This window comes from Aethina tumida, chromosome 7 (genome assembly GCF_024364675.1).
Source record: "Aethina tumida isolate Nest 87 chromosome 7, icAetTumi1.1, whole genome shotgun sequence".
Classification (NCBI taxonomy): domain Eukaryota; kingdom Metazoa; phylum Arthropoda; class Insecta; order Coleoptera; family Nitidulidae; genus Aethina; species Aethina tumida.
The window spans coordinates 2,035,982-2,063,377 of NC_065441.1; the positions used below are offsets into that span (position 1 = coordinate 2,035,982).

The 27,396-nt window shown below is 32.9% G+C and overlaps 6 protein-coding genes and 1 long non-coding RNA gene across 8 annotated transcripts; 4 read left to right on the forward strand and 3 right to left on the reverse strand.

The window, feature by feature from the left end:
• Positions 1 to 2,401: 2,401 nt before the first annotated feature.
• LOC109601039 (gastric triacylglycerol lipase) lies at positions 2,402 to 4,632 on the reverse strand. Its single transcript, XM_020017244.2, has 7 exons — positions 4,564 to 4,632; positions 4,335 to 4,460; positions 4,096 to 4,276; positions 3,379 to 3,493; positions 3,079 to 3,322; positions 2,644 to 3,021; positions 2,402 to 2,587 (listed from the first exon to the last, which is right to left on the reverse strand). Exons 2-7 carry the CDS (start codon positions 4,452 to 4,454, stop codon positions 2,411 to 2,413), a joined length of 1,215 nt encoding a protein of 404 aa, XP_019872803.1. The 5' UTR covers positions 4,455 to 4,460; positions 4,564 to 4,632; the 3' UTR covers positions 2,402 to 2,410.
• A 4,289-nt stretch (positions 4,633 to 8,921) lies between these two features.
• On the reverse strand, positions 8,922 to 9,313 carry LOC126266299 (uncharacterized). Its single transcript, XR_007548713.1, has 3 exons — positions 9,252 to 9,313; positions 9,095 to 9,196; positions 8,922 to 9,046 (listed from the first exon to the last, which is right to left on the reverse strand). It is a non-coding gene; the product is annotated as an uncharacterized LOC126266299 (long non-coding RNA).
• A 1,133-nt stretch (positions 9,314 to 10,446) lies between these two features.
• LOC109601048 (ras association domain-containing protein 8) lies at positions 10,447 to 13,053 on the reverse strand. 2 transcript variants are annotated; one of them, XM_049969842.1, is made up of 8 exons: positions 12,878 to 13,053; positions 12,732 to 12,811; positions 12,559 to 12,669; positions 12,316 to 12,506; positions 11,824 to 12,259; positions 11,648 to 11,764; positions 11,458 to 11,591; positions 10,447 to 11,405 (listed from the first exon to the last, which is right to left on the reverse strand). In XM_049969842.1, exons 2-8 carry the CDS (start codon positions 12,801 to 12,803, stop codon positions 11,000 to 11,002), a joined length of 1,467 nt encoding a protein of 488 aa, XP_049825799.1. In that variant the 5' UTR covers positions 12,804 to 12,811; positions 12,878 to 13,053; the 3' UTR covers positions 10,447 to 10,999. The 2 variants fall into 2 exon arrangements, with proteins under 2 accessions (XP_049825799.1, XP_019872812.1); XM_020017253.2 differs by having other exon boundaries at positions 11,458 to 11,597.
• A 137-nt stretch (positions 13,054 to 13,190) lies between these two features.
• LOC109601056 (thymidylate synthase) lies at positions 13,191 to 14,604 on the forward strand. Its single transcript, XM_020017260.2, has 4 exons — positions 13,191 to 13,309; positions 13,373 to 13,890; positions 13,943 to 14,205; positions 14,257 to 14,604. The coding sequence occupies exons 1-4, from the start codon at positions 13,302 to 13,304 to the stop codon at positions 14,464 to 14,466; spliced, it is 999 nt and encodes a 332-aa protein (XP_019872819.1). The 5' UTR covers positions 13,191 to 13,301; the 3' UTR covers positions 14,467 to 14,604.
• Positions 14,605 to 16,708: 2,104 nt separating this feature from the next.
• On the forward strand, positions 16,709 to 18,180 carry LOC126266253 (uncharacterized). The gene is made up of 4 exons (XM_049969867.1): positions 16,709 to 16,998; positions 17,049 to 17,378; positions 17,431 to 17,733; positions 17,789 to 18,180. Exons 1-4 carry the CDS (start codon positions 16,986 to 16,988, stop codon positions 18,178 to 18,180), a joined length of 1,038 nt encoding a protein of 345 aa, XP_049825824.1. The 5' UTR covers positions 16,709 to 16,985.
• On the forward strand, positions 18,177 to 19,812 carry LOC126266290 (uncharacterized). Its single transcript, XM_049969996.1, has 6 exons — positions 18,177 to 18,464; positions 18,521 to 18,835; positions 18,890 to 19,147; positions 19,198 to 19,326; positions 19,379 to 19,487; positions 19,548 to 19,812. The coding sequence occupies exons 1-6, from the start codon at positions 18,218 to 18,220 to the stop codon at positions 19,636 to 19,638; spliced, it is 1,149 nt and encodes a 382-aa protein (XP_049825953.1). The 5' UTR covers positions 18,177 to 18,217; the 3' UTR covers positions 19,639 to 19,812.
• Positions 19,813 to 20,148: 336 nt separating this feature from the next.
• Positions 20,149 to 27,358, forward strand: LOC109601066 (phosphatidylinositol phosphatase PTPRQ). Its single transcript, XM_049969868.1, has 16 exons — positions 20,149 to 20,232; positions 20,295 to 20,603; positions 20,657 to 20,986; positions 21,037 to 21,339; positions 21,395 to 21,718; positions 21,777 to 22,067; positions 22,117 to 22,434; positions 22,488 to 22,742; positions 22,793 to 22,921; positions 22,970 to 23,084; positions 26,069 to 26,259; positions 26,315 to 26,391; positions 26,445 to 26,699; positions 26,756 to 26,901; positions 26,952 to 27,087; positions 27,140 to 27,358. Exons 1-16 carry the CDS (start codon positions 20,181 to 20,183, stop codon positions 27,197 to 27,199), a joined length of 3,291 nt encoding a protein of 1,096 aa, XP_049825825.1. The 5' UTR covers positions 20,149 to 20,180; the 3' UTR covers positions 27,200 to 27,358.
• Positions 27,359 to 27,396: the final 38 nt, after the last annotated feature.

The window sequence follows — 27,396 nt, forward strand, 5'->3', positions numbered from 1 at the left end:
CGAAGTTTTTTCAAATCTGGTCACCTTATCTTTACTCTTGATATTATATTTATTTTATTTAATATTGTAAATGCTGAATTGATTTTTAGATTTCTGTGGATGTTGTAAAAATTTCTGGTTACATAAATTTGGAGTGTGTGGAAATTATTTATATCAAGAGATTGTTATTAAGTTGTAACTGTTTTGTTTGTATTTTGTGATATTATAATAGATTAATGTAATTGTTTTAACAATGAATTTTTTAATAAATATATATTGTTTTATTTCACAGTGTTTAATTATAATTTTTGTTTTTTATCATTTAGAATTCTAATTTTTATTAGTATAGAATAATTTTTAATAAACAAACCTTGACAATTTTTTTGTAATTTCATTATACACAGATAATAAAGGGAAGGTTATCACTAATATTTATCGCAAAGTAAAGTCATTAAGACAAACAAACAACCTTTACAATTAAACAAATGATTTCAAATAATAATATTAATAATAGACAAATATTTATTTGGTACAATTACCGTTAACCAACAGATCAATTTTGGGTATAAAACTTGGGTATAATAAAGTCTCAATATCTTTGGCACTTAAGAGATCCAAATGGATCCATTACGACCAAGGTATTACTTTTATTTTACATCCACTCTCTTCTCGCAGCTTCGAATTAATCCTAGTAACAGTTTATAAACAATTAACGTTAATTAGTTTTAGTTTTGTTTGTTGTAAAACATACATACCTCGACTCGAATCTCGAAAGTTTAAAAGCCACACTTCGTATCCATGATTAGCCAAAACGTAAGCTAAAAATATTTACTCTGTAGGTTACAAAAATGGTGGATGCGCCGGTGTATAGTAGGAAGTATTTCTTATACTTAATTAATAATACTTATTCATTAATTTCATCGCCGGCTGAATAAACATAATAAGATTGAAAAATGTAGGTTGCTACGTGAAACAACACCAAAACTATCATATCAACATCAGGCATCTGAAATATTGTTATTATTAATATTGGCCAAAAAATGTATCAAAAATGCTCACCACAACCATTTGGATTAAAATCACGATTATATTAATTGCTGAAATCATGAAATCGATTTATAAAAATGTTTTAAAGCTTTCGTTGAATTGTTTTGTTAATCTGAAAGGATACACCCACAGATATAATTTTTGATGTTTCAGAACACATTCTTTAACATACAATTTTATGGCCTTCTGCTCAGGAATTTGCCTTTCTCGATTGTAGATTTTGATTGTGGCTGTGGTGTTCAGCAATTTGACTTTCAGAATTTAAGCCTGTCCAGCCAGAAACACCAAGTAACTCAACAAAAACGACGTCGTGTAAGAAAAGTACGCGAAAATCCACTGAAACACATCAAAAATTATTACAAAAAAGTTTTGCATTTTTGGCTCTCTTACCAAAGCATTGTGTCACGTACTCGAATAAAAAGTACTTGTTATCGTCGAACAGAAACCACATGTCGAAAATCAAATGTGCTTCTTGGCCTCGCGAAGATAAGACAACAACGATTTGACCTCTAGTACAAGGAAATATTCAATTATGGTCCTGTAAGTAACAACCAACAGGAAAATGGTACGAAAATTCAATTTGGATACGTATTTTTCATGTATTTATATCAATTCTTTATTGCTCGTCCTTTTAATTCATTTTTTCTTTGGTAAGCCTCTCTGATGCACTTTTCCACAGGAGATTGGAAGGAAATGTACACTTTGACGGCTGCGATGTAAGATCCAATTATTAGAGGTGTTTCAGCACATATTTCAGTTATAGTTTTCTCATAAGCCGTCAAAAGGGTTTGGAGAACAAAACAGAATACAAAATATTGCCAATAGATTATTACCAAGCAAAAATATGCATTATACAATTTTGATTTCCAATCCGTGAACTCATAAGGCCAAAATCCCAAAATCGAATATAAGTATCTTACTATCCTTAAATGTTCCCGAATGATTGACATTTTAATTTGATTATACAGAATATTGTAGAGTTTCTTTATAATTCACTATAAATTGAATCATTAAAGTTTAAATTTCATGTTATAGGTATATATAATATGTAAATTACCATAATGATTGAATGTATTATTAATGTTGATGTGTATGATAGCATGTGGTATGGTTCAAAATGAACTCAGGCTGTTATTTTTAATACTTAGTTTAATATTGGTCCTATTAATTATTAGTTTATTAAATGTTTTAGAACGAATATCATTTTTATTTGCTTACCCACTATACCGCTGAGTTTTTTATACTTCATTAATTAGCGCATCATTAACGTGCAATTCCATGGAAAGGTTATTTAAATTAATCGACACGCGTTGTCAATAACACAAATATATAAACAAACGCTACAAAATACTATTAATTAAAGACAATATTTTTCAACAAACATTTATTTGGTACATGTACCACTTGCTAACAGATCAATTTCCGGAATAAAACTTTGGTACAACAGAGTCTCAATATCTTTGGCACACAGAATATCCAGATGGGTCCATTTCGGCCAAGGTATCACGTTTATTTTACATCTGTTCTCTGGTCGCAGTTCCGAATTAATTTTCATCGCACTCTGTAAGCAATTAATATTAATTATTTGTTATTATACTGTGTGTTAATGATATAAACCTCGTTTGTGGCGATCCAGTCGTTGGGTCCGAACCACTGCGAAACCGGGACAAGAATGTCGCCCAATTTGTAAAGCGGCGGTGTTAGTTGTTTATACCTGAGCATGTTTTCCACCGGTCCATAATCGTATTGTTTAAACACCTCGGTTCTCGCGATTTGGAACATGTGGTTCAAGTTTTTGGTGGCTATGCTGTCCGGACCTTTGTAGAAGAACACCGGGTAGGTTTCCAGGTCAATTTGTTCGTAGTCGTCGCCGAAAATGAGGGCGGTTAAGCCGTGGCAGAAGTACAAGGTGAAGGGATCACCGATGGTGCACAGAGGGGCGAAGGTTTTGATCACGTCGAAGAAGCGACCGTTAAATACTGTTTTATCCAAAGTCTGAAATGTTTAATTATGTTAATTTGCTGAATTATTTCTGTGGCTTTGAAGTAGTACCATTAACATAGGCATAAAAGGGATAAGATATTGTGCCCAAGACTTTTGGTGGAAGTAGTAGGCTACTGGTGACTGGGCCACTATGGAGGTGAGTTTGGTTGCAGCCTCCTGAGGAAACTGGCTGCCGTAGACGAAGCCGGCGTGATTTCCCATCGAGTAACCGATGTAGGTTGACTTTTGGCCCGTCCTGTTGTAGACCAGATCGACTGTTTCCCTCAAATCGTATATTCCCATTTCGTGAAAACTTTTCATAACCACAATTAATTAATTCAGTTCAAATTTTGTTAATATTTTTGTTACCTGAAATCCCAAAATGGATAGGAGTTTGACGAAAGTGTGTTGTGGGTGTCGCTGTATGTTGTACCTCGGAAATTTAAAAGCCATACCTCGTATCCTTGATCAGCCAAAACGTATGCTAAAAATATAGTTTACTCTGTAAGTTACAAAATGGTGGATGCGCCGGTGTATAACAGGCATTATTTCTTACTGGTGAATGCACAATTTTTTAAAATCCTTATAATTTCAATTAAATTAATTCACTTGGAAGATGTGTTGGCAGAAAGTAGAGCTACTTTTTTAAAATTATTTATTTTTATTTATTTATAAAAAATGACCATCAGGTTCCTTCCACATTAACAAATCTTGAAATATTCACCGATATGTTTGTATACAGTGAGTGTTCAGTGTATTAGATTTGCATATAAAGGGCGGTGCAATTTATATATTTTTAATGTTGTTCTACTTTCTGCCAATACTGTATTTACTTTTTTATATAGTTATTTGACTTACAACCCTACAATACAATTTTAATCCCTATCATTTCTAATGTAGAATACAATATTATTAATAAACATGAATCATTACAAAATTACTCAGTGAAACTAAACTTATCATTAGTAATATAACACAATGACGAAAGTTAACATTTATGTGTTTTCATTTAATAATAGACTACCATAAAATTTAATCGTTGTAGTTAAATATTTAAGTAAGGACATATATAAAAGTCTTAGTTACCTAAAGATTTTTTGCCTTGTAGGGTAAAACCACCACCATTCATCATGATCCCATGTCCAATAATAATTGGGGTTGTTTTCGTTATATTTTTATATACCCTAACCACTTTTATGTGGTAACCATCTTTGGTCACCACCGTATTCTCTTCAGCTGTGAAGTTCCAATTTTGCACCGCTTGTGTCTAGAAGCAAACATTTTAATCCACTTTTTAAAAAGATATTTGTGTGATTTAAACTTACCAAATTTCTTTTGTCGTCCCCATTGTCATAGCAATTTTCGGCCGGAAAACCCTTGCACACCCAAACGGAGCCCGTCTCCAAAACACAAGCGACCACCAAAACCAACGCAACCTTCCACATTATTAACTGTAACACACAACAATGCTTATTCGTATTTGACTATTTTATATTTATATTGACACTATGCAGTGTTATCTCTACGATATTCATATTCAACACACCTAATTACCTTCACGTAATTGGCAATTAACCCTTTACTCCGGCAAAATAATTATGATAAGTGTCGGTGGAAAAAAAAATCGCTGTCGTGTTGTTAACGTTTGATGCGGGCGTTTACTGGTGTATTAGTAGAGGGTCGTTTAATTGTAAATTACCACTGGTGATTAAAGTGGCGTTTGAAAATTGAGACGGCCATTAAAATCAATTTAATAATGATTTTGTAGGGGACACAGGCGTATTTAATTCTATTTAATATTTCTATTTACTAATGTACATGGAACTATTTAATTTTCCCAATATTTTATAATATATTTTTATTTATTTTTTAAAATATTTGTTTATGCATGAGTAGAAGTGTAAGCAATTACATTTGCATCCATTTCTTAGTTTTTAAATATTAATTTTTAACTTATGTATGTATCTATTTCTGATGGGATGATTCATTAACATTTGTCGATAATTTTGACAAGGTTTTGACCTTTTAATTGTATGTACATTTCTAATGTATCCACGTGTGGATAAAATATTAAAAAATTACTATTTTTTTTGTTAGAATTTCATAAATATCACCCTGTATTCCCTTGACTTATTATTGGATTTTTGGCTACTTTTCTAATATAATTGACACCAAGTTTATTATTTTCAATAAAACACTCTGTTTATTTTTGCATTTTAAATTCTACATGTAATTACAAATAAAACAATGCCACTATATTTTATACCTAAACCCAATAGTTTTTGATTATAATTAACTTATTAATTTTTTTCCAAAATTTTTGTTCATTTCAAGCATATACATTAACTAAAGACAGCCATTATTAATACTCCCAAATTTTATGCAGGCTCATTATTTATGTTTAATTGTGTTCAAAATAAATCAAGTCAAGTTATAATTACTAAAAAAAAATTCAAGACGATCCCTTTCTTCATTCTTCCTAAACTTCTAATGAGAAAGCTAGGTGAACCACCCTGTTTATGTACCGGTATAATAATTTTCAACTTGTTTTTATTTTTTACACATTTTAAATGTGTTGTTTTATTTTTATCAGAATTATATATATTATATAAAAATACAAATATGACTATGAATAATACAATTTATTTAAATTTATTTAAATATTGAATATTTAATATTCAATAATTAGTTTACTACTTATATATTAATGCTAAATTTATAGACTAATATTTAAAAAATTCAACAACAAACTTATTAATTTATAACAATCTTATAAAAAATTTGATTTTTTGTCATATAATTAACAGAAAACGTTACTCTTTGTTTGGTATTTTTACATATTTATCATTTTAATTTACGTATTAGTCACTAAATATATTATTTAACAAAATTTAAATTTAAAATAGAAAATAGAATATACAAGATGTATTTAAATATAAAATAAATATATTTATTCTGTTAAATACAGGGTGATTCACTTAACTTGTTACTGAATTTTTAACTAATTTTCTAATATAATTGACACCAAGTTTATTATTTTCAATAGATCACTAAGTTCTATACTTAATTTTTTGGATTCCATGTAAAATGTCTGTATATGTACCGATATAATAATTTTCAACTTGTTTTTATTTTTTACACATTTTAAATGTGTTGTTTTAATTTTATCAGAATTATGATAAAGTTGCAAATATAAGTATGAATAATAAAATTTATTTAAATATTTAGTACTAAATAAAATCTTAGTTTACTACTTATATTGTATATTAATGCTAAATTTATAAACGAATATTTAAAATTTACAACAACAAACTTATTAATTAATCATATATATAATTAAAAGAAAACGTTACTCTTTGTCTGGTATTTTTATATTTTTATCATTTTAATTTATGTATTAGTCATTAAATATATTATTTAGCAAAATTTAAATTTAAAATAGAAAATAGAATATACAATAATATATATATATATATATATATATATATATATATATATATATATATGTATATTTATTCTGTTCTGTTCTGTTAAAACTCTTTAATTACTCTTAACTACAATAACATTTGTTAAAACGGTTCCAAATAAATATGTTATATATGTTATTTAAACTGTGTAATTACATATTGTTTAAAATGAAGCAAAAAGATGAATATACTACTTTAGAAACCTAAAATTAAAGTAAATTATTTTTTATTGTGTCAAATTTTCTTAAATACTTTGACCTTAAGTAAAAGTTCTAATTTCATATCGTAAAACGGACCAATCGTCAATCTCATAGGTAAATTTTGACAATTCTGCATCATGAACAACATATCCTTTTTTAGTAGATTATCATAATCATACCAGTCGCTTTCATAAATTGCACAAGCTAAATTCTTACTCTAAAACACAGGTAATCAAATTAGAACTGTTAATAATGAAAATTAATAATACTTCTTCATTAATTTCATCGCCGGCTGAATAAACAAAATAGTATTGAAAAATGTAGGTTACAACGTGAAACAATACCAAAACTATCATATCAACATCAGGCATCTGAAATATTGATATTATTAATACTGATCAAAAAATTTATCAAAAATACTTACCACAACCATTTGGATTAAAACCATGGTTATATTAATTGCTGAAATCATGAAATCTATTAATAAGAATGTTTTAAAGCTCTCGTTGAACTGTTTTGTTAATCTGAAAGGATACCAATAAATTTATTAATCCAATTCAATTCAATTGTTACCCACAGATATAATTTTTGATGTTCCAGAACACATTCTTTAAAATACAATTTTGTGGCCTCCTGCTCAGGAATTTGCCGTTCTCGAGTATAAATTTTGCTTGTGGCTGTGATGTTCAGCAATTTGACTTTCAGAATTTGAACTTGTCCAGCCAGAAACACCAAGTAACTCAACAAAAATGACGTCGTGTAAGAAAAGTACGCGTTCCCAAGAAAACCCACTGAAACATTCAAAAATTACTACAAAACTGTTTTGCACTTTTGGCTTTCTTACCAAAGCATTGTGTCACGTACTCGAATAAAAAGAACTTGTTGTCGTCGAACGGAAACCACATGTCGAAAATCAAATGGGCTTCTTGGTCCTTGCGAAGATAAGACAACAACGATTTGGTCGCTGGCACAAGAAAATATTCAATTATGGTCCCGTAAGTCACGACCAGCAGGAAAATGGTACGAAAATTCGATTTGGATACGTATTTTTCATGTATTGATATCAATTCTTTATTGCCCGTTTCTTTTAATTCATTTTCTATTTGGTAAGCCTCTCTGATGCACTTTACCACAGGAGATTGGAGGGAAATGTACACTTTGACGGCTGCGATATAAGACCCAATTATTAAGGGTGCATCAGCACATATTTCAGTTATAGTTTTCTCATTAGCCGTCAAAAGGGTTTGGAGAACAAAACAAAACACAAAATATTGCCAATAGATTATTACCAAGCAAAAATATGCATTATACAATTTTGATTTCCAATCAGTGAACTCGTAAGGCCAAAGTCCCAAAATCGAATATAAATATCTTACTACCCTTAAATGTTCCCGAATGATCGACATTTTAATTTGATTATACAGTATATTGCAGAGTTGCTTTATACTTCACTATAAATTGAATCATTAAAGTTTAAATTTCATGTTATAGGTATATATAATATGTAAATTACATATTATAATTCATCCTTGACAATTTGACTTTTGAGAAATTTTTCTCTTTGCTGTATTACTGGTCTAATTAATTATTAACGATGAAGAACAACATGTGGAAATATTCAAAACGAAATTAAATTTTTGTTTTAAACTCAATTTCGGTGTTCTTACAAATTATGAATTAAAAAATAAATATTAAATTTATAACTAATCATAATATTAATTTTCTACTTTTTTGTAATTTTCACTGTTAAAATGTTTTTTTACTAATTTACTTTGGTTTAAATATTAAGACAAAAAAAAACATCTTAATTGCAATTATACTTTTTAATATCATTTTTATTCTAGTTACAATGATTAAGTTCTAAAATATATACCAAGAGGAAAGCTTTGATCCTACTGAAATTTGAGAGAGACATACATAAGAGAGACAGTAAAAGATTCCCACTACGAGATTTACTGTCTCTGTTGTGCATGATGTCTCTCTCAAAATTTAGTAGAATCAAACTGTTTTCGATTGGTATATTTTAGGTGTATTAAAAAGAACATTTTGGTGCCTTATACAACATTTTATATTATTAAATTATGTTGATATATCTTATTCTTCATTCATATTGTGTAAAATAAAACAGAAGGAGGAATAAACAACTTTGGCAACCTGAAAATAATTATTATTAATTATATGCATTTAACGAATATTCATCAGTTTATTTACCTTCAACAATAATTCCAATTTCATATCATAAAATGGACCAATCGACAACCTCATCGGTACATTTTGACAATTCTGCATCATGAACAATAAATCCATCTTTAATCCATTATCATATTCGTACCAATCACATTCGTAAATTGCACAAGCCAAATTCATACTCTAAAAAATTAGCAATTAAAATAAAATTAAATATATTTAAATTATTACTTCTTCGTTGATTTCGTGACCAGCCGAATATATAAAATAAAATTGAAAAACGTATGTTACAACGTGAAACAAGACTAAAACTATCATGTCAAGACCAGGCAACTGAAAGGTTAATAAAATGCACATGACAATTTAAAAATATACGTGTTGTACTTACAACAACCATTTGAATTGAAATTATTGTTATATTAATTGCTGAAATCATGAAATCAATTAACAAAAACATCTTGAAGCTATCACTAAACCGTTTTGTTAATCTGAAACAATACGAAGACAATAAAGTATGTTAATTAATATTATTTTACTCACTGATATAATTTTTGGTGCTCGAAAATACATTCTTTAAGATACAACTTTCTAGCAAGCTCTTCCGAAATGTGACGTTCTTCCCTGTAAATTTTGCTAAAGGTTGTGATGTTTCGTAATTTAGTTTTAAGAATTTGCACTTGTCCTGCTATAAAAACCAAAAAACTCAACATAAAGCATGTCGTGTAAGAAAAGTTGGCGTTCCCATAAATCCCCCCTAGAAGTAACATAGAAATCGAATAGTTGTTATTAAATGTTTCGCACCTCACCAATGAATTGATAAACAAAAGCAACATAAAAGTATTTCTCCTCATCGAAGGGGATCCACCCGTAGAAAATCAAAATTTGTTCCTCGTTGCGGAGGTGCGAAAGTACCGACCTAGTCGCCGGTACAATAAAATACTCTATTATAGTCCCGTAAGCAAGAAGTAAAAGGGACAGCGTTTGAAAATTCGATTTCGCAACGTATTCCTCGTAAATTGCGTTGATCTCTTCATTTCCCAACTGTCTTAACTCTTTTTCTCTTTCGCACGCTTCTCTGATACAATTTCTAATCGGCGCTTGAATACAAATTACCACTTTGGCAGCTGCGATATAAGAGGCTACTATTATCGCTGCGTCGGCACATATTTTCAAAATTTCTCTTTCGGTAATCGTCAACAGTGATTTTATAACTAGACATAACACAAAGGAATTCCAGTAGGTGAAAGAAATGTAAAAATATGCTTTGTATGCCTTCGATTTCCAACCGGTTAAGTCGTAAGGCCAAATTCCCAACGCCGAGTACAAATATCTTGCTATCTTTAAATGTTCACGGATGTTCGTCATTTTGCTTTTTGGTGGCGGACTGTTTTGATGGCTTATTATATAGTCTATTATAGAGTGGATCATTAAGTATTTAAGTTTTGTACTAAGTATTATATATGTAAATTATATATCTCAATTCATCCTTGACTACATGTGGATGTTTCAGGAGTTTTTCGTTGGATATTGTTCATCAAATATGTCTTTTAAAGTGGATAAGGGGTAAAATTAAACACGAAAACTTGAAGATGTGATGTACATTTATTAAACTCATGAATATAAATTATGGCAGTGTAATGTAAAAAAAAGTAATAAAAAATGTGCATAAATAAAAATAAAATCTAGAAAAACATATTTAAGTACATATAACAAAATTTTCAGATATATTCAATTCCCATTCAAACCCCTTAACAAATAAATAACATAAATAATCATGCGGTTTTAAGGCATTGTCCAAAGAATATTTTAAATCTCTGCAACAATTCTATTATACAATTCTCTTAAACTCTAACAATGGCGAATTTTATAAACTATCATATCAGACTTGAAAACAGATAAATCTTATTCTAACTTTACCTACTGCAAGGTGGTTAAAACATTGAGTACAAGTTATATCACAACATTAATCAAGCCAGATAATCCAAATCAACAACAAAGTGATCCATTTTACCCGACCAAACGTGCTAATACTAAAAATAACTCAATAATTTCAATCTACAGATCATAATATAACGGCACGTAAACTAATTCTAGTTAAACTAGCATCTACATGACATCCTAAGAAACGCGTGTAAGTCAGACCCAAACGCCGTGCGGGTTCTTATTGGTCGGCACCGCGTTCTCCAACTGCCTCGGCGACCCGATCATCTTCCGTGTCGTGCCTGCCTTGGTCGGACCCTCCAGGATTTGTCGTACGTCTTCGGGCGGTGCGATGCTCAGCGACTCCAAGTTGGCCTCCTTCATCTCGGACACGAGGTGCTCCACCTGTTTCTTCTTCTCAATAATGGCCGTTTCCAACGCGGCCACCTCTTTCTTCAACGTCTCGGCGGTCAAGTGGTGCAGTTCGGTGCTCTGTTTCGCCAATTCGATGTCCTTCTGCAGTCGCTCCACTTCCGCCAAAAGGCTACGTTCCAACTGCTTTCTTGATTCGCTTCTCCGGCACTGCGCCCGTTGTTCCATCTGCAGCTCGTCCATAACCAACCTAAAAATTAATCTGAATAATCTGCAAACTAGACACGGAATTGTGTATGTACCTTATTTTATTTTTGCACTGCAACAGTTCCGTCTCGCAGTTAGCCAGTTTGGAACGTAACAAGGTTATTTCCGACTTGAGCGTTTTCTCCTGTTGTTTCACAATTTCGCTCTCCTCTTCTATGTAATTCAAAGCCTGAATCTGTGCATTAATTAGTTATGTAACTTCAAGTTGTAACCAATTTGTATTACCTGATCCTGATTGGTTTTGCTTTCATTTGACACAGACAGTATTTCCTGTGCCAGATAGTCCAACTGCATTTGTTTCTCGCGTTCTTTGCCTTCCCAAAACACGATTTCTGCGTCGTACTAAACAAACAACATTATTTATAAATAATAAGTTAAAATTGAGCATTAAAAACGTTTACTTTAGTTAAGTCAGCCTGTTGATTTGAGAGCTTCTCTCTTTGGTAGTTGATGAGGGCGATCAGTTCTCTGTACTGAGCGTTGTACAAAACGTTTTCCTGCGTCTTGCCCCTGTAATCGACGCTGTCCTGCGACATACTCTTCGCGTGGTTCACCAACGGCTTAATATTTTCCTGAAGAATGTTGCGTTTGTATTTTTCGTGATGGTTAGAGGCGGTCGGCGGGGGTGGGTCTCTGTATGGCGGAGGTTGGGGAGGGTCTTTGTACGGGGGGGCTATACGAGAGGGCGGTCCGGTGTCCGGATGATCCCCTTTCTTGGGTGACGAGTGCGGCGAGTTGCGACACTCGCGCACTTCCAGGGGCGACGGTCGCACCTGTTGCACCCCCTTCACCACCCCTATGTTGTCTGGACTCGCCAAGTGGCCGAGGTGGGTCATACTGGAAACATTTATGACATTATTTGTCATTAAGAAATTTCGTTTATTAAAACGCACCTGTACATTTGTGTTTTCTGCAGCTCTCTCATTCTCTCAGGTGAATCGGTGCCTGCACTGTGTGAGGTGACTGAGTGAGTTGGTGTGCTGCTATTTGACTTTGGTTTCTGAGTCACCATGTTCTTGTTGCTGTCACTGTATTGTAAAATGAACTGGACATCGCTCGAATATTCGCCCCACTTCATCAAAATCTTAAAAAGACACAGTTAGTTTAATGTTTAAGTGTCTGATTTGAGTTCGTACCTTCATGGGGTTTTCATTGGGGGCGAGTTGTCGCTCGTTGTTCCGCCACCTTTCGATGAGCGTGAACCTGCCCGATTTGCCAGTCGCATGGGCCAACGCAAAAACTACATCCTGAAAATGGTTTCAGTGTTTTATTAACCTCTCAATTGTTGTGGACAATTTGTGCTACAAACCTGACATGTGGTGGACTCCGATACTCCGCAAACGATACGTTGAATTCCTTCAACCCAAACTTTCAATTCCATATTATGATCTGCAAAGTTGAAATTGTTTAGTTCTGGGTTTTTGTTGATTTATTGTGTGGTGATTAATTGTGTACCTTGTGCCCAGTTTCATTTTGGGATACTAGTCTATGTGTTTAAGTATATGTTTGAGACATTAAACATTTTTTTACGGTTTTTGGTAAAGTTTACACAAATATGTCAAATTGTTACTTGTCAATAAAAATACCACTACAAAAACATTTGCCAGCAGAATTAACGGGCCGCTTACAGATTCCTGTGTCTCCAGAAATCTTTAATGCCTTGAACTTAATGTAGGTTTCTGTTATTTTCTGCAGGTAACTACTATAAATATGTTTATTTTTGTTTAACTGATGTGTGCACTTATTTTCTATCTTCGTCACTTGTTGCCATTTTTAATTATGATAGTAAATTTGGCGGGAATTAACAATGTAAATATTCAATCTATGGTAAACCAACGAAATTGTCAGTACAGTATTATTTTCTTAAAAAAAAACCATTATGGCACCGTAAGTAGACCAAAAATTTAAATCAACCCGTTTAGCATAAAATTTATATTTAATAATTTCAAGCGTGGTGACTAAAAAAGCACAAGAAAAGTTCACGATTGAAATAACGGTGGACAAAGAGAACGACGACGAACGCGACAGTCAAAGTGCAGACATGGAAAAAGGCGATGCGAAATCGGACAGCAAATCGCACGAGGAACACCAATACTTGCAACACATCGACCGCATAATCAAAAACGGAGTGAAACGCGAAGACCGCACGGGCGTCGGCACCTACAGCATCTTCGGTGCCCAGATGCGCTACTCCCTAAGGAACAATGTGTTCCCGCTGCTGACAACGAAACGCGTGTTCTGGCGCGGCGTCGCCGAGGAACTGTTGTGGTTCATCCGCGGCTCCACCAACGCGTTGGAACTGTCAAAGAAGAACGTGCACATCTGGGACGCGAACAGCACCAGGGAATTTCTCGATTCGGTCGGTTTGAAGGACAGGGAGGAGGGCGACTTGGGCCCCATTTACGGGTTCCAGTGGAGACATTTCGGAGCTGAATACAAGGGGATGCATGCCGACTATACTAACAAAGGTTTTAATTTGTGTTATCAACAAAATACCAATGATTATGAATTGATTTTTAGGCATAGACCAGTTGGCGCACGTGATAAACACCATTAAAAATAAACCGACTGATCGCAGGATGATAATGTGCGCATGGAACCCAATAGACTTGCCGGAGATGGCTTTGCCCCCCTGTCACTGTCTCGTGCAGTTCTTCGTCGCCAACGACGAATTGTCGTGCATGTTGTACCAGCGTTCCGCCGACATGGGTTTGGGCGTGCCTTTCAACATCGCAAGTTACGCCCTGCTTACTTACATGATTGCGCATGTCACCGATTTGAAGGCAAGTTTCATCTTTTGACAACAAATACAAGTTTAACAAGGTTATTTGCAGCCTGGGGAGTTCATACACACGTTAGGAGACAGTCACGTTTACTTGAACCACGTGAACGCGTTGCAGGAACAGCTGAAACGGGAACCGAGACCGTTTCCCACCTTACACATCAAAAGGAAGGTGGACAACATTGAAGATTTCACTTTGGATGATTTCGAATTGCGTGATTACAATCCGCATCCGAAATTGTCTATGCCTATGGCTGTTTGAGATTGTTTTATTCTTAAATTACTTTTATGTTGCTTCTGATTGTTTGATTGTGTTTTTAGTATTATTTTGTATGATCCAAATCTAATCTTATGTATACAATTATTTTTTTATTAATAAACTATTTAGTATTTACTTTAATTTTAGTTCCTAAATTAATTTTATGAGATATTTTATAACTTCACTCTGGTCTCACACCTACACTATTCTTATCAATACAAATTAAATAACAAATTTTAGAAAAGTTATGGAATGTGAAAAACAGTAAAATTGCAGTCGATATAAATTTAAACAATTTCCAATTTTAATAGAAAGAATACACTGGAAAGAGCTCCCAAAAGTGGTAGAAAATCCAAAGCTAACAGATCAGTAGACAGAACATGTGAACTGGACAAATGGGCAACGGAAAACAAGTTTGTTTTTTCCAATTCAAATGTGACGGCATTTTATAGTTGAGGAGACCAATTAATGAAAGGTATAATCCCAAGTACACTAGACGTACTGTGAAGCATGGTGTAGGAGGAGTTACGGTTTGGGGATGTTTAACATGGGTCCACTGGTTAAGATATATGGGATAATGGATAGTTTGGTTCATCCTGACATTCTAAAGAATCATATGCTTCTATTTGCCGAAGATAATATGAACTTAAGGTGGAAGTTCCACCATAATAACTATCCGAAACATATGTCTAACTTAATTAAGAATGGTTTGCTTCTTAAGTAGTATGTGTGAAGACCAGATTTTAATCCAATTGAAAACCTTTGGGATGAAATTAATTGGAAAATCCATACAAAAATTTGAATGAACTCACCAAGAATTTTAAAATCAGTGAAAAGAAAAAACCTACTGAAATCAATGAAAAAATTTGTTTAGAAGTTATTAAAAATAATGGATAGATACTAAATAAAGGAAGGCTAAATTTATGTAAGGTTGTTTTATTTTATAGTTATACTTTTGACCCTTGATTTGATTTTTTTCAAATATTAAAAAAAACTAATTAAACTCACTAATCAACGATTATATTGACGTATTGTTGTTGTTATTAAACATATTAATAATATGGATATATAAATGTACACACAGTATTGGACGTACCCACATAATTTCCGTATAGTACTAATATTCAAACACTGTGTCAAAATTTGCATGGGATAGCTGATACCTTGAAATTGGTATCTTTACAATTTTACATAAAAATTTGAACATGTCGAAGTTGCTTTCGCTGTGGATTCTGCGTTTGCCATCACCAGACCAGAAACAACAACGCGTCGACGATTCAGAACACTGTTTGGAACTGTTCAAGCGAAATGGAAAAAATTTCTTGCATCGGTATGTAACGACAAATAGAACATGGATCCACTACTAGAATCTTGAATCTAAAAGATCGCCTATTGAGTGAACAGCAGCCAGTGGAAGTCATCCAAAGCAATCGAAAAATCAACCGAAATCTTGAGAAAGACAGCTGTCAATAGTGAATTGTACATGGCACTATTGGATCGATTGAGTGCAGAAAATACGGCCCCATGTCGATGAAAACAATTGTGACAATTGGTCGTACACTCCAGGTTTGGCCTCCAGCTACTACTGACTTTATGCAGACATCAAAAAAAAAATGCTCCAAGGAAAGAAATTACGCTCTAATGAAGAAGTAATAGCTGAAACTGAAGCCTATTTTGAAATCGTTTTTCATAAAGGGCATCGAAAAGTTACAGGAACGTTGGAATGAATGTATTCTTTGAAACTTTCTCTTGTCATTAGTACAAAGAGTTTTGGACTTGTACAAATTTTTAAAAATGGGTTCATCAAATAGAATAACTCTGTATAATAATTTAACTTAATGTAAATATCTTGAACAAAAATATAATAATAATATTCGTAGGTTCATTTTATTTAATTGTCATAGAACGTATTTAATACAATTAATATATTAAAAATACAAGCTAATCTTACAGTAAATATGTTATCAGATTTATCTTCTTAATCGTTGACAGGTATATCTTTAATCCATTTGGAATATAATAGATCAATATTGATATCTGATAGTAATAAACTAAAAAAGAGGTTCATCATAAATCGAGATTTACTGTACTTTAATTTATGGTTGCGAAAATATGAATCTGAGATTTGTGCTACTGCTAATATTTACTCCGAGTTGTTTATGTGGTAAGTAACGTTTAATTATATATATACCATACTATATATTATTTAATGGTAATCGATTTCAGAATTAGCAGATGTAACGAATCTGGAAGCATCAAGTAGTTCTTCAACTATTTTCAGTGCATCATGGATTCCTTCTGTAGATTTTACTGAAGGGGATACATATCAAGTACATATACTACAAAATGAGACACAAAATTACTATCCATCAGAATGTGGGAAACCTTTTTATGACGAAACTCAAACCACCTCAGACACGAATTTTTTATATTATTATGGCAATCCCGATTTTATAGTTTATTTAACGGTGTCTCACGTTAGAGGGGATGAACTTAGTAAGGGAGTCACGACTGTGTTTGGAATGAGCTATCAAGGTATGGATTTTTCAATATTCATTCCACTTAATAATACCAATACTTTTTAGCACCCGACAAGGATTTAGGAGCTTCATATAAAAACAAAACTATAATCACCGAAACTGAAGTAGATCTGCAAGGAATCCTTAATTGGCATTTTCCTTGTCCACCAGGTGGTAATCTTACATTTGAGATTGAACTAATGGGAACTTATTCGGAGGACACTTCGATTTCTACATCAAAACTATTGGATGTTCCAATAGTGCAAAACTATGAACAAAGCTTTGATTTGAAGGAATATTTAAACTATTCATTCAATTACGAAGTCAGAATCAAACCTAGAAACGAAGTCGGAACTGGCAAAGTATCAGTATTGACCTTCAAAACTGACCCTAATTGTAAGTCACAAATGAACTTATTGAGGCAGAGCCATCAAATCAACAATTTCAGATCCTGGAAAGCCCCAAAATCTTATTGTGGAGGACACCGGCACCGAAGTGACGGTTAGCTGGGAAGAACCCGAAGAAAAGTGGGGAAAAATCGTCAATTACCATGTGGAGTTGGAGTCTTTGGGTCCGGCTCCGGGTGGGTTTGATTGCGAGGAGGAAAAGGGTACCAAAATTGTGGACACAACCGACTTAACCACCACGTTCAAGTCCAAGTCCTACTACAGTTACAACGTGAGAGTTAGCGCAGAAACGACTGTTGGACGTGGACAAGCTAATGAAGCGGACCATCAAACCAAAACGAGTCGTACGACGAAATTGTTTTCTTGGTCTGTTACTTATAATACAGAGGCATGTTTTAGCGCCAGAAGCGGTTGATGAGCTAAAAGTGGAAGATAAAAGTGTGGATAATCACCAGGATAATGTTGAATTGAACGTTGAATTGAACTGGAAAAGTCCTTGCACCAGTAACGGCAAATTAATGCTAATACTTGAACTAAACGGCCAATACACTGAAGATCCCACCAATACTCAAAGTCAAAATTTTTCTATTGAAGGCACAACACAAAATTTTGATGTGTCTAAATATTTGAAGTACTCCTATGATTACAACGCTACTATTATTAGTTCCAACGAAGAGGGGGAAGGCGGTAAAAATACTATAGCTTTTAAAACAAGTCCAAATTGTAAATCAAATTGTTTTACAACAGAACTTTTGTCTATTAAAATATGTACTCATTTTAGATCCTGGTGAAATAAAAATAAAAAATGTAAGTTATAATGATCAGAACATGAAAATTGAATGGACAGAACCTGAGTCGCCGGTGGGAAAAGTAGCCTACGACCTAAGCATTAAACCAAAATCACCAATCAGTTACGATTGTAGCCCCAACAACACAATAATTCAGAAAACTACTGAGGATGTTGTATTCGAAACTCCCGTAATGCCTTATTATAATTACGAAATTACTATTACTCCAAGTACAGATGTAGGAGCTGGAAAATCTGTAGTTAAAGAGGATAAATCGCCTCCTAGTGGTAAGTCTAGTAAAATGTCTTAAATAATCATTGGGTCCAATAAAATTTTCTTTAAGAATCGGATGTAGTGGCTCATATAGGTCACTCAATAGCAAACAAAAGTACCACCCAAGATTACAATACAGAAGTAACAGTAACGTTTGGTAAACCATGCAGATTTAATGACGAATTCCACTCGTACGTGATTGAATATATTGGAACAAGAAACAACTTCGAAAAGGATAGTCATACTGAAGAAATATTAGAAGTGGATATCACTTATGTTTACTCAAAGTTGAAACCACAATACGACTATACTGTTAGTGTGGTTGTTAAAACAGAAAATTTCGAAAGCAAGGCTGTACAAGAAAAGTTTTCAGCACCAGCTGGAGGTATATGTTTGTAACTATAATAAGTGAGCTAAAACAACAATTATTTCATTCCAGTGCCAATAATTAAAAGTGAAATAATAAACATGACCGAAGTGACTTTGAAGGAATACAATTTGGCGGAGTTCACCCTGAAGAAATCGTTTTTCGATGACACAAACGGTGATATAGTATATTGCGCAATTATTTTGTCAGAAAAGCAGATTCCGACAGCAGGAAAATATGCATATTGGGGCGGAACAAGTGACTATTGGCCCGAAACTGGGTCTGACAATACCACCTACGTCACTGATAAGATGTGGAATCCTTTTACAGGTATTAAAATTACCAGAATAAAATCCGTACTTAATATGAAAACATTTTAGATTCCAATCAGGTACAAGTGTCTATTGGTGATAAGATTGAATTGAATGAAAAAACCACTTATTACTTTGTTGTAAGGGCGTTCACCAAAACTGCATTCATAGATTCAATGAACATTAATTTTACGACGGGTAACTGAAATTAACATACCTTGTTTCACTTGTTATATAAATTATATTTTAGATGAAGAGGAATCGTCACAATTGGCCATAATTTTGGGCGCAACTTTCGGCGGTTTGGCTATTCTCATTCTTTTAGTTGTCGGAATTCTTTGGAAACTAGGAAAATTACCGTAAGTGTGGAGCATGAAGAAAAAATATGAAACTATTAGGAAATTCACTTTATGTTACAGTTTCAATAAATCAAAAGCGGTAATCCAAGAAGTACGTCGTAAAACTGCAGAAAAAATCTCAACAACTGAAAAAAATGAAGGGAACATCTGAAAAACCTGAAGAAAATACTGAAATTAAAGGCGACGTAGATAGTTTGAAAGCTGTAGATTTATAAATTTAATCATTTAAGTTTGGAAAATAACCGATGGTATTATAATCTAATGTTAAAAAATTATCTATCACATGTATATATTAGTTTTATTAATAAACCCCATTTAGATTCTACCTCATTTTTATCAATGATTGATTGTTTTTATCCTGTATATTTATATTTTATGATACACTTCTGTATGTAAATCTAATATTTAAAAATGAACATTTCTTAAAACACAAAATTAATTTGTTTCTTTAATTATTATTAATTTTAATTTTTTATATTAATGTTACATGTTTTGGAAGCTATTTAGTCGTAAATAGAAAACAATGTGTCACTTATCAGCCCAACTTAAACGATATCTTCTATCAGTCAAAACAATCTAAATCCTCACGTTATAATGGATTGATAAATATATCTGTAGATATGCAGAATTATGCTATTAACCATGAAAACAGTTAAACATATTTAGATTCACTAGTTATTTATTTGTATAAATATGGATCTGAAACTTCTGTTACTGTTAATATTTTCACCATATTGTTTATGTGGTAAGTAATAATTAAAACTAGGATTAGAAATGTCGACAAATATAAAATAATTCCGATTTTAGAATTATCTGATGTTAACAATGTGACATATAGTATCATTGATCCAACTATTTTTACATTAGAGTGGGAACCTCCTGATGATTTTGAAGATGGTGATATGTATCAAATTATTATAACACAAAATGAAACAGATTATTTCTATCCTACAAAATGTGGCAACTCCAGTAAAAACTTTGATATCAACACTAACCTTACAAGCTATAATATTACAGATTATTTAGCTGATTCTGTGGTTTACCTGACAGTGTATCATGTTCGTGAACAAGATTTAAGTAATGGATATTCTGATATATTCAAGATGCCAGCACAAAGTACGTACATGTCAATATCTTAAATTAAATGTACACAGCACTATACCTTTTAGAACCTTATCAGGAACTGGATGGTTCAATTGCGAACAATTCAACTGACACTGGAACTGAAGTGAATCTGGAAGTAATGCTTCATTGGCATTACCCTTGCCCACCTGGTGGTAATCTTTCTTTCACCATTGAACTAAATGGAACCTATTCGGAGGACGCCTCAATTTTTACGTCAGAAAATTTACTTGTTCCTTTAATGGAAGAGTACGAACAACAATTCGATTTATCCCAATATTTAAACTACTCATTCGACTACAACGTCACAATTATACCATTAAACGAAGCGGGGACTGGATTAGTGTCAGAATTGAGTTTTAAAACCGAAGATAATTGTAAGTTACAAACAAATTTATCGACACATTCATCAAATCAGCAATTTCAGATCCTGGCAAGCCACAAAATCTGTCGGTGGAAGACAACGGCACCGAAGTGACGGTGAGCTGGGAAGAGCCGGAGGGTAATTGGGGCAAAATTGTCAATTACCACGTGGTGCTGGAGTCTTTGGGTCCGGCTACTGGGGGTTTCGATTGCGACGAGGATAAAAACACCACAACCTGGGTCACAACAAATCTAACTGCCACGTTCCACTCCAAGTATTATTACAATTACAACGTAAGGGTGGCGGCGGAAACGGCGGCGGGCCTTGGGAGTTTTAGTGAAGTCAACCATCAAACCATGTCGATTCGTAAGCTATATACTTAGGTGATATAAACGATTATTGAAATTAAGACTCATTTTAGCACCGGAGGAGGTCCAAGAATTTATTGCAGTGGACACAAGTGAGGATAATGAAGTTGATAACGTCGAGTTAAAATTCGAATTGATGTGGAAGAATCCATGTGCTAGTAATGGGAAGTGGTTACTCACCCTTGAACTAAACGGTCAATACACTGAAGACCCATCTAATTCCCATATTCTAAAATTCACCTTTGAAGACACGACAGAAAATTTAAACGTGTCCAAAAATTTAAGATACTCGTACAATTACAACGCCACAATTATTAGCTCCAACGAAGCCGGGGAAGGTGGCAGCAAAACCATTGCTTTTACAACAAAGCCAAATTGTAAATTAGACTCGTTTATAACAAAACAATTATGTAATAAAATTTGCGTTCATTTTAGATCCTGGAGAAATAGAAATAAAAAATGTAAGTTACAACAACCAGAACATGATAATCGAGTGGGGAGAACCAGAACTGTTGGTGGGGAAAGTATCATACGAACTAAATATTAAACCTGTACCACTGAATTATGATTGTAACCCTAATGATACTTTAATAAACTTTAAAACGGACGAAACTACATACGAAACTCCCGTAAGGTCTTTTTATAGTTACGAAATTACCATTACTCCAAATACCACCGTAGGACCTGGAAATTCTTCAAGGGATACATTCAAAACTCCTCCTAGTGGTAAGTTGTTAGAAAAATAATGTTTTAATATATAAAAGGTTCGTTTTAGAACCAGACGTGGTGGACAATATAACTTACACAATAGCCAACAAAAGTACTGGGCAAGATTACGATACAGAAGTAAGAGTAACGTTCAACAAACCGTGTAGATTTAATGACAAGTTTCAATCATACGTGATTAATTATGTTGGAACGAGAGAAAACTTCGACCAGGATAATCATACTGATGAAATATTAAAAATGGACACCAACACTCATGTTTACTCTAAGTTGAAGCCACAATACGATTATACTGTTAGTGTGATAGTTAAAACCGACAATTTTGAAAGCAATGCTGTACAAGCAGTGTTTTTAGCTCCAGCTGGAGGTAAGTACTAAAAAACTATAATATGTGACCCAACAACAGCAATTCAATTTTAGTCCCAATAATTAATAGTGGGATCAACATGTCTGAACCAGTGTTAAAAGAGTACAATTTGGCAGAGTTCACCTTAAATAAAACATATTTTGATAACACAAATGGTGATATATTATTTTACGCGGTAATTTTATCACCAAACCCAATTTCAACGGCAGGCAAGTTCGCGTATTGGGGCGGAACAAGCGAATACTGGCCTGAAACTGGATCCACGGATGCATCTTACATTACTGAGAAGATGTGGAATCCTTTTTCCGGTAAAGAATTAAAAACTACATAATGCACGCTTAACAACGAAAAATTTCAGATTCTGAGCAGGTTAAAGTTCTTATTGGTGAGAATGGAACACTGGCAGAAAAAACTACGTATTACCTTGTTGTAAGAGCTTTCACTCAAGCTGCCTACATAGACTCAGACAATATTAATTTTATAACAGGTAGTTAAAAATTCCATTTGAATTGTCTTATAAATAAGTATTTTCTAGGTGAAATCGAATCTTATTTGGGAATAATTTTGGGCGCCACTTTTGGGTCATTAGCTATTCTAACTATTGGAATTGTAGTGGTTCTTTGGAAATTAGGAAAACTTCCAAGTATATCGTAAGTACTAGAAGCTCTTGTTTTGTGATTTGTTGTTGGTTTATTTAAATTTTCATGTAAGATTTTATAGTTATTTATGTTAGTGCTGTCAAAACTACCACAATTATATTAACCTTACTATAGTAATTTGTTTTTTCTATTTTGAAAGTTATGAGGAGTTTCAATTATCCATCTGTATCATTGATTTTACATATTTAATAAGGGATTTTTTTAAGAAAAAACTTTATTCTTTTTATACTCTACACTTAAAATATTTTATTACATTTTAAAGTCTGAAAGAATAAATACATAAGTCTTTAAAATATTGTAAAAGTCTATTTAGTCATACTGTAAGCAATCTAAATTTTTTCGAACTGGGCCCGAAGTCTTCCAATAGGTGAAAGCATAATATAAATGGGGTCATAAGTCAAAGGCATTTTGGTCTTATTACTAAAAGTAATCCTAAAATTTTTCAAAATATGAACCATAGCTACTTTAATCTGCAATTGCCCGAATTTTTGTCCTAAAAATTAGTCACAAATTAGTCGTAATTAATTAAAGTTACCAAGTCAACAAACCTAAGCAAGACCTTGGTCCATCACCAAAAGGTTTAAAAAGTCCTCTGGCAACATCCGACAAGGAGTGGTTTTCCTTGAGGAACCTTTCTGGAATAAACTTCTCACTATCTGGAAAGTATTTCTCATCCTTGAATAAGGAACCCCAAGGTAATAAAACAGACGTTCAAGGCTCAATAGTGACAGACAAAGGCCTAAAGTCCTTGGTGTTGGTTGTTTCATATGTAAATTTCTCCGTGCACACTTTGCCAAGCACCGTAACAATAGAAAACGTCCTCATTGATTCTGCAAACCAGATAATTATCTTAACGGCCAAAATTATTTCATATCCAACGTACCGCTTAAACAAGCATCCAAATATTCCATTTCCATGACTAACTCGTAGGTTAACTCTCCGTTGTTCCCTTCGATTTTCGTTAAGATTTCATTCCTGAGTTTCTCCTGCACCGGATTGCGCGCCAATTAAAACAGTGCGAAACTCATAACTATGGAACTGGTTTCGTAGCCATCTCCGAAAAATGTGGCAACATTAGCAACCACATCTATCATTTGGAAGTTGGGATTGCTTTCCTGTAATTGCATCAGGGTGTTAAGGTAGTCGTGCCTGTTGATATTGTTTTTTCCTCTGTAGTCTACCGTGTCTTGAAGAAGCTTCAAGATCTCAATCTAAAATGACAATTTATTAACTTATGATATATGTTTTGGATGCCAATTATTTACTGTAGGGAGAAGACCTTGGACAACCAGGGCATTAAAAATATCAGCATCATTTTAAACGACTGGAAACCTCCAGGTGTGAGGAAATTATTTGCCAATTGTTTAAATTCACAATTGGGGTCTTCAAAACATTTTGCTTCAAGACCAAAAGCAGAAATTGCTACGTTTTCTAGAGTAGTTTTAGTACTAAGTTCCTTTAGTTCTAATGTGGAGTTGTATTCTTCAATTTGTTTGTTTATGTAATTTACAAGTTTGGTGCCTACATTATCCATTAAAGGAAACAATATCTTCATCTGAAATATACATATATAGGTAATGATAGAACTAACGGCGTTGTTTTGGCTACAGTACCTTTCCAGATGTAAAACAAGGTGTCAGAATTGATCTGGTTTGCTTCCATTCTTCTCCTTTCAGGAAGAACGGGTTTCTGCCCAAAATCGGATCGTTTTTCTTGTCAAGATATACATCGTTGTTGTAGAAGTTCTTGAAATTTTTCACTGTGACCGCTTTTAATAAATCTGGATCTCTGACGAGTAAAGCTGGCGATCCAGACTTGTATATTCCAATAAAGGGATAGCCATACCAATCCCTGACAATAAGATTAATAAAAGTTTCTCACACAAACACCAGTACTTACTTGTACAAGTCATTAAAAAAGTCATGAATTGACTTCCTCCTGAACACGAAAGGTCCGATGTTACCGATAAAAATGGTAGGAGACGGGCCCGGCACTTTTAATCTATCCCAATATCCAAAAACGAATTTTCAATAACAATTGAAACATGTTATTTTTATAAGCCTATTTATTCATGTAAGGTCATAAATTAATTAATCGGAGGTGATGGGAGCTCATATTAAAATTGTCCATATTTATTTTAACTTACGATAGTTGAACTCATTTCGTACATGTATATTCAAATTAATAACATATTATTAAGATAACAGATGACAAACAACAAAAAGCATAACAGTCATCAATATAAATCCTTCAGTCCACTTATTATATCAGTCCAATTCCAAGTGTAACCAATTTTTCTCTAAACTATCTCAAGTATTTTTATTTAAAACATTTTGGAATGAAAACTGTTTTTTTTTCTTTGTAAAATATAATTTAATTGATGAATATTAGTTACTTTAGTAAAAATTGTTGCTGTAAAATCCTTTATTATTTATCATATTTTCGAAAAAGGTTTCAATATAAATTAAAATTAATTATATTGGGATTCTATTGCTCTTTTTAATATATCTAGGTAAATTTATCGAGGCTCTTCCAGAATTTCTGGTTTACACTGCCCAAGTTGATAATTTTAGTAGACGACCGTAATCACAGATAAGGAAAGAAACACTGTTTATTTTGTCACTTTCAATTGTACTTTTGGTAATTCCTTATTAACCGTTTAACAACATTAAATTATAATTCAAAAATAAAGATATACTGTATCGTTCGTACCAAAAATTTAAATCGATTTAATTAATAAAAAGATTATAATGATGAGTTCAATTTGTTCAACTTTATCAACCATTTCTTAAAATATAATTAGTCGTGAGTGAGTTAAATAGACGAGGTAAATTTGACATCACTACAACTTATTAATTTATTTCATTCATTCAATGAAAACGTCAAAGTCTAATTTGTCCTGGTTCATTAACAGCTCAATCCTCGCAATGTCCAAGTAATAATTATAAAATCTGATGATCTAATTGACTTGATAGATTTCGCAGGTCTTTAACATCCCCCAAAAATAATAATGTAGTCAAGTTATTAAAAGAATACAATGAGACCGACTTGAAAAACGAATTTCTTCAACTGAATATGGAAACACAGGATCTGTCTAAATCATCAACTGGTGTTGCTACATTGCCTTCTAACATGAAGAAAAATCGTTACAAAAATATTTTACCATGTAAGTTTTTAGTGATATATAGTTGAATGTTTAAAATTTTAAACAATGGTTTCAGACGATTCAACCAGAGTGAAACTTTCGGAGCAAATTTATGAGAATTTCACGGATTACATCAACGCATCGTACATAAAAGTAAGTCAGGATAGTTTATTGTAATATTTAAAGATAAAATTTCGTTTTGATAGGGTTTTTCTGGAAAACCTGAATATATAGCCACACAAGGACCCCTACCTTCTACAACTAAAGATTTTTGGAGAATGATTTGGCAGGAAGATGTCCATCTTATTATCATGGCTGCTCAGTTTCAGGAAAACAATCAGATCAAGTGTACGAAATATTTTCCTGACTTAGGCAAATTTCAAGATGAAGATGATTTGTCCATTAAATGTGTATCAGAATCGTCCAACAATGTTATTTGTAACAGACAATTCGAAATTCAAGTAAAATGTTGTCCCACTTAATTATTAATTAATGATTATACAACATTAACTTGTAGATGAACGACACTAAGCGAACTGTAACTCATTTGCAACTATTAACATGGCCAGATTTCGGAGTTCCGAATGGAACAAGCGACGTTATAAATATTTGCAAACAAATGCGCCAGTTGAACAAGTCAAATATGGTTGTAATTCATTGCAGGTAAAAGTTCAATTTCTTCACAAAATTTGTTTTCATTAAATTTATTACAGTGCTGGAGTTGGAAGAACAGGGACTCTTATAGCCGTCGACATTGGTATGCAAATTCTCAATTCAAAACAAAATGTGGATATTAAAAATACAATAAAAGAAATGAGGCAACAAAGAGCCCTCATGGTACAAACACCAGTACGTATAAACAAAGAAATGTTGATAAATATTTAACAATTATTCGTTTTAGGATCAATACGTGTTTATACACAAATGCCTTCATGACTATTTGAAACAGCAAGGACTGTGATGTAGATTTCTGCCATTTTCCTTTGTATTAGGAAGAAAAGTAGAAAATATTTATTTTAAATGTGATGTAACAGTATTTTGTATAAATTTCATGGCAATATTTCAACTTAATGATGAATACTCAAAATGAAATTAATAAAACTCTGACGTTTTAATTAAATATATATTTTTTTAATGTTTCAGATATAAATTGAATAC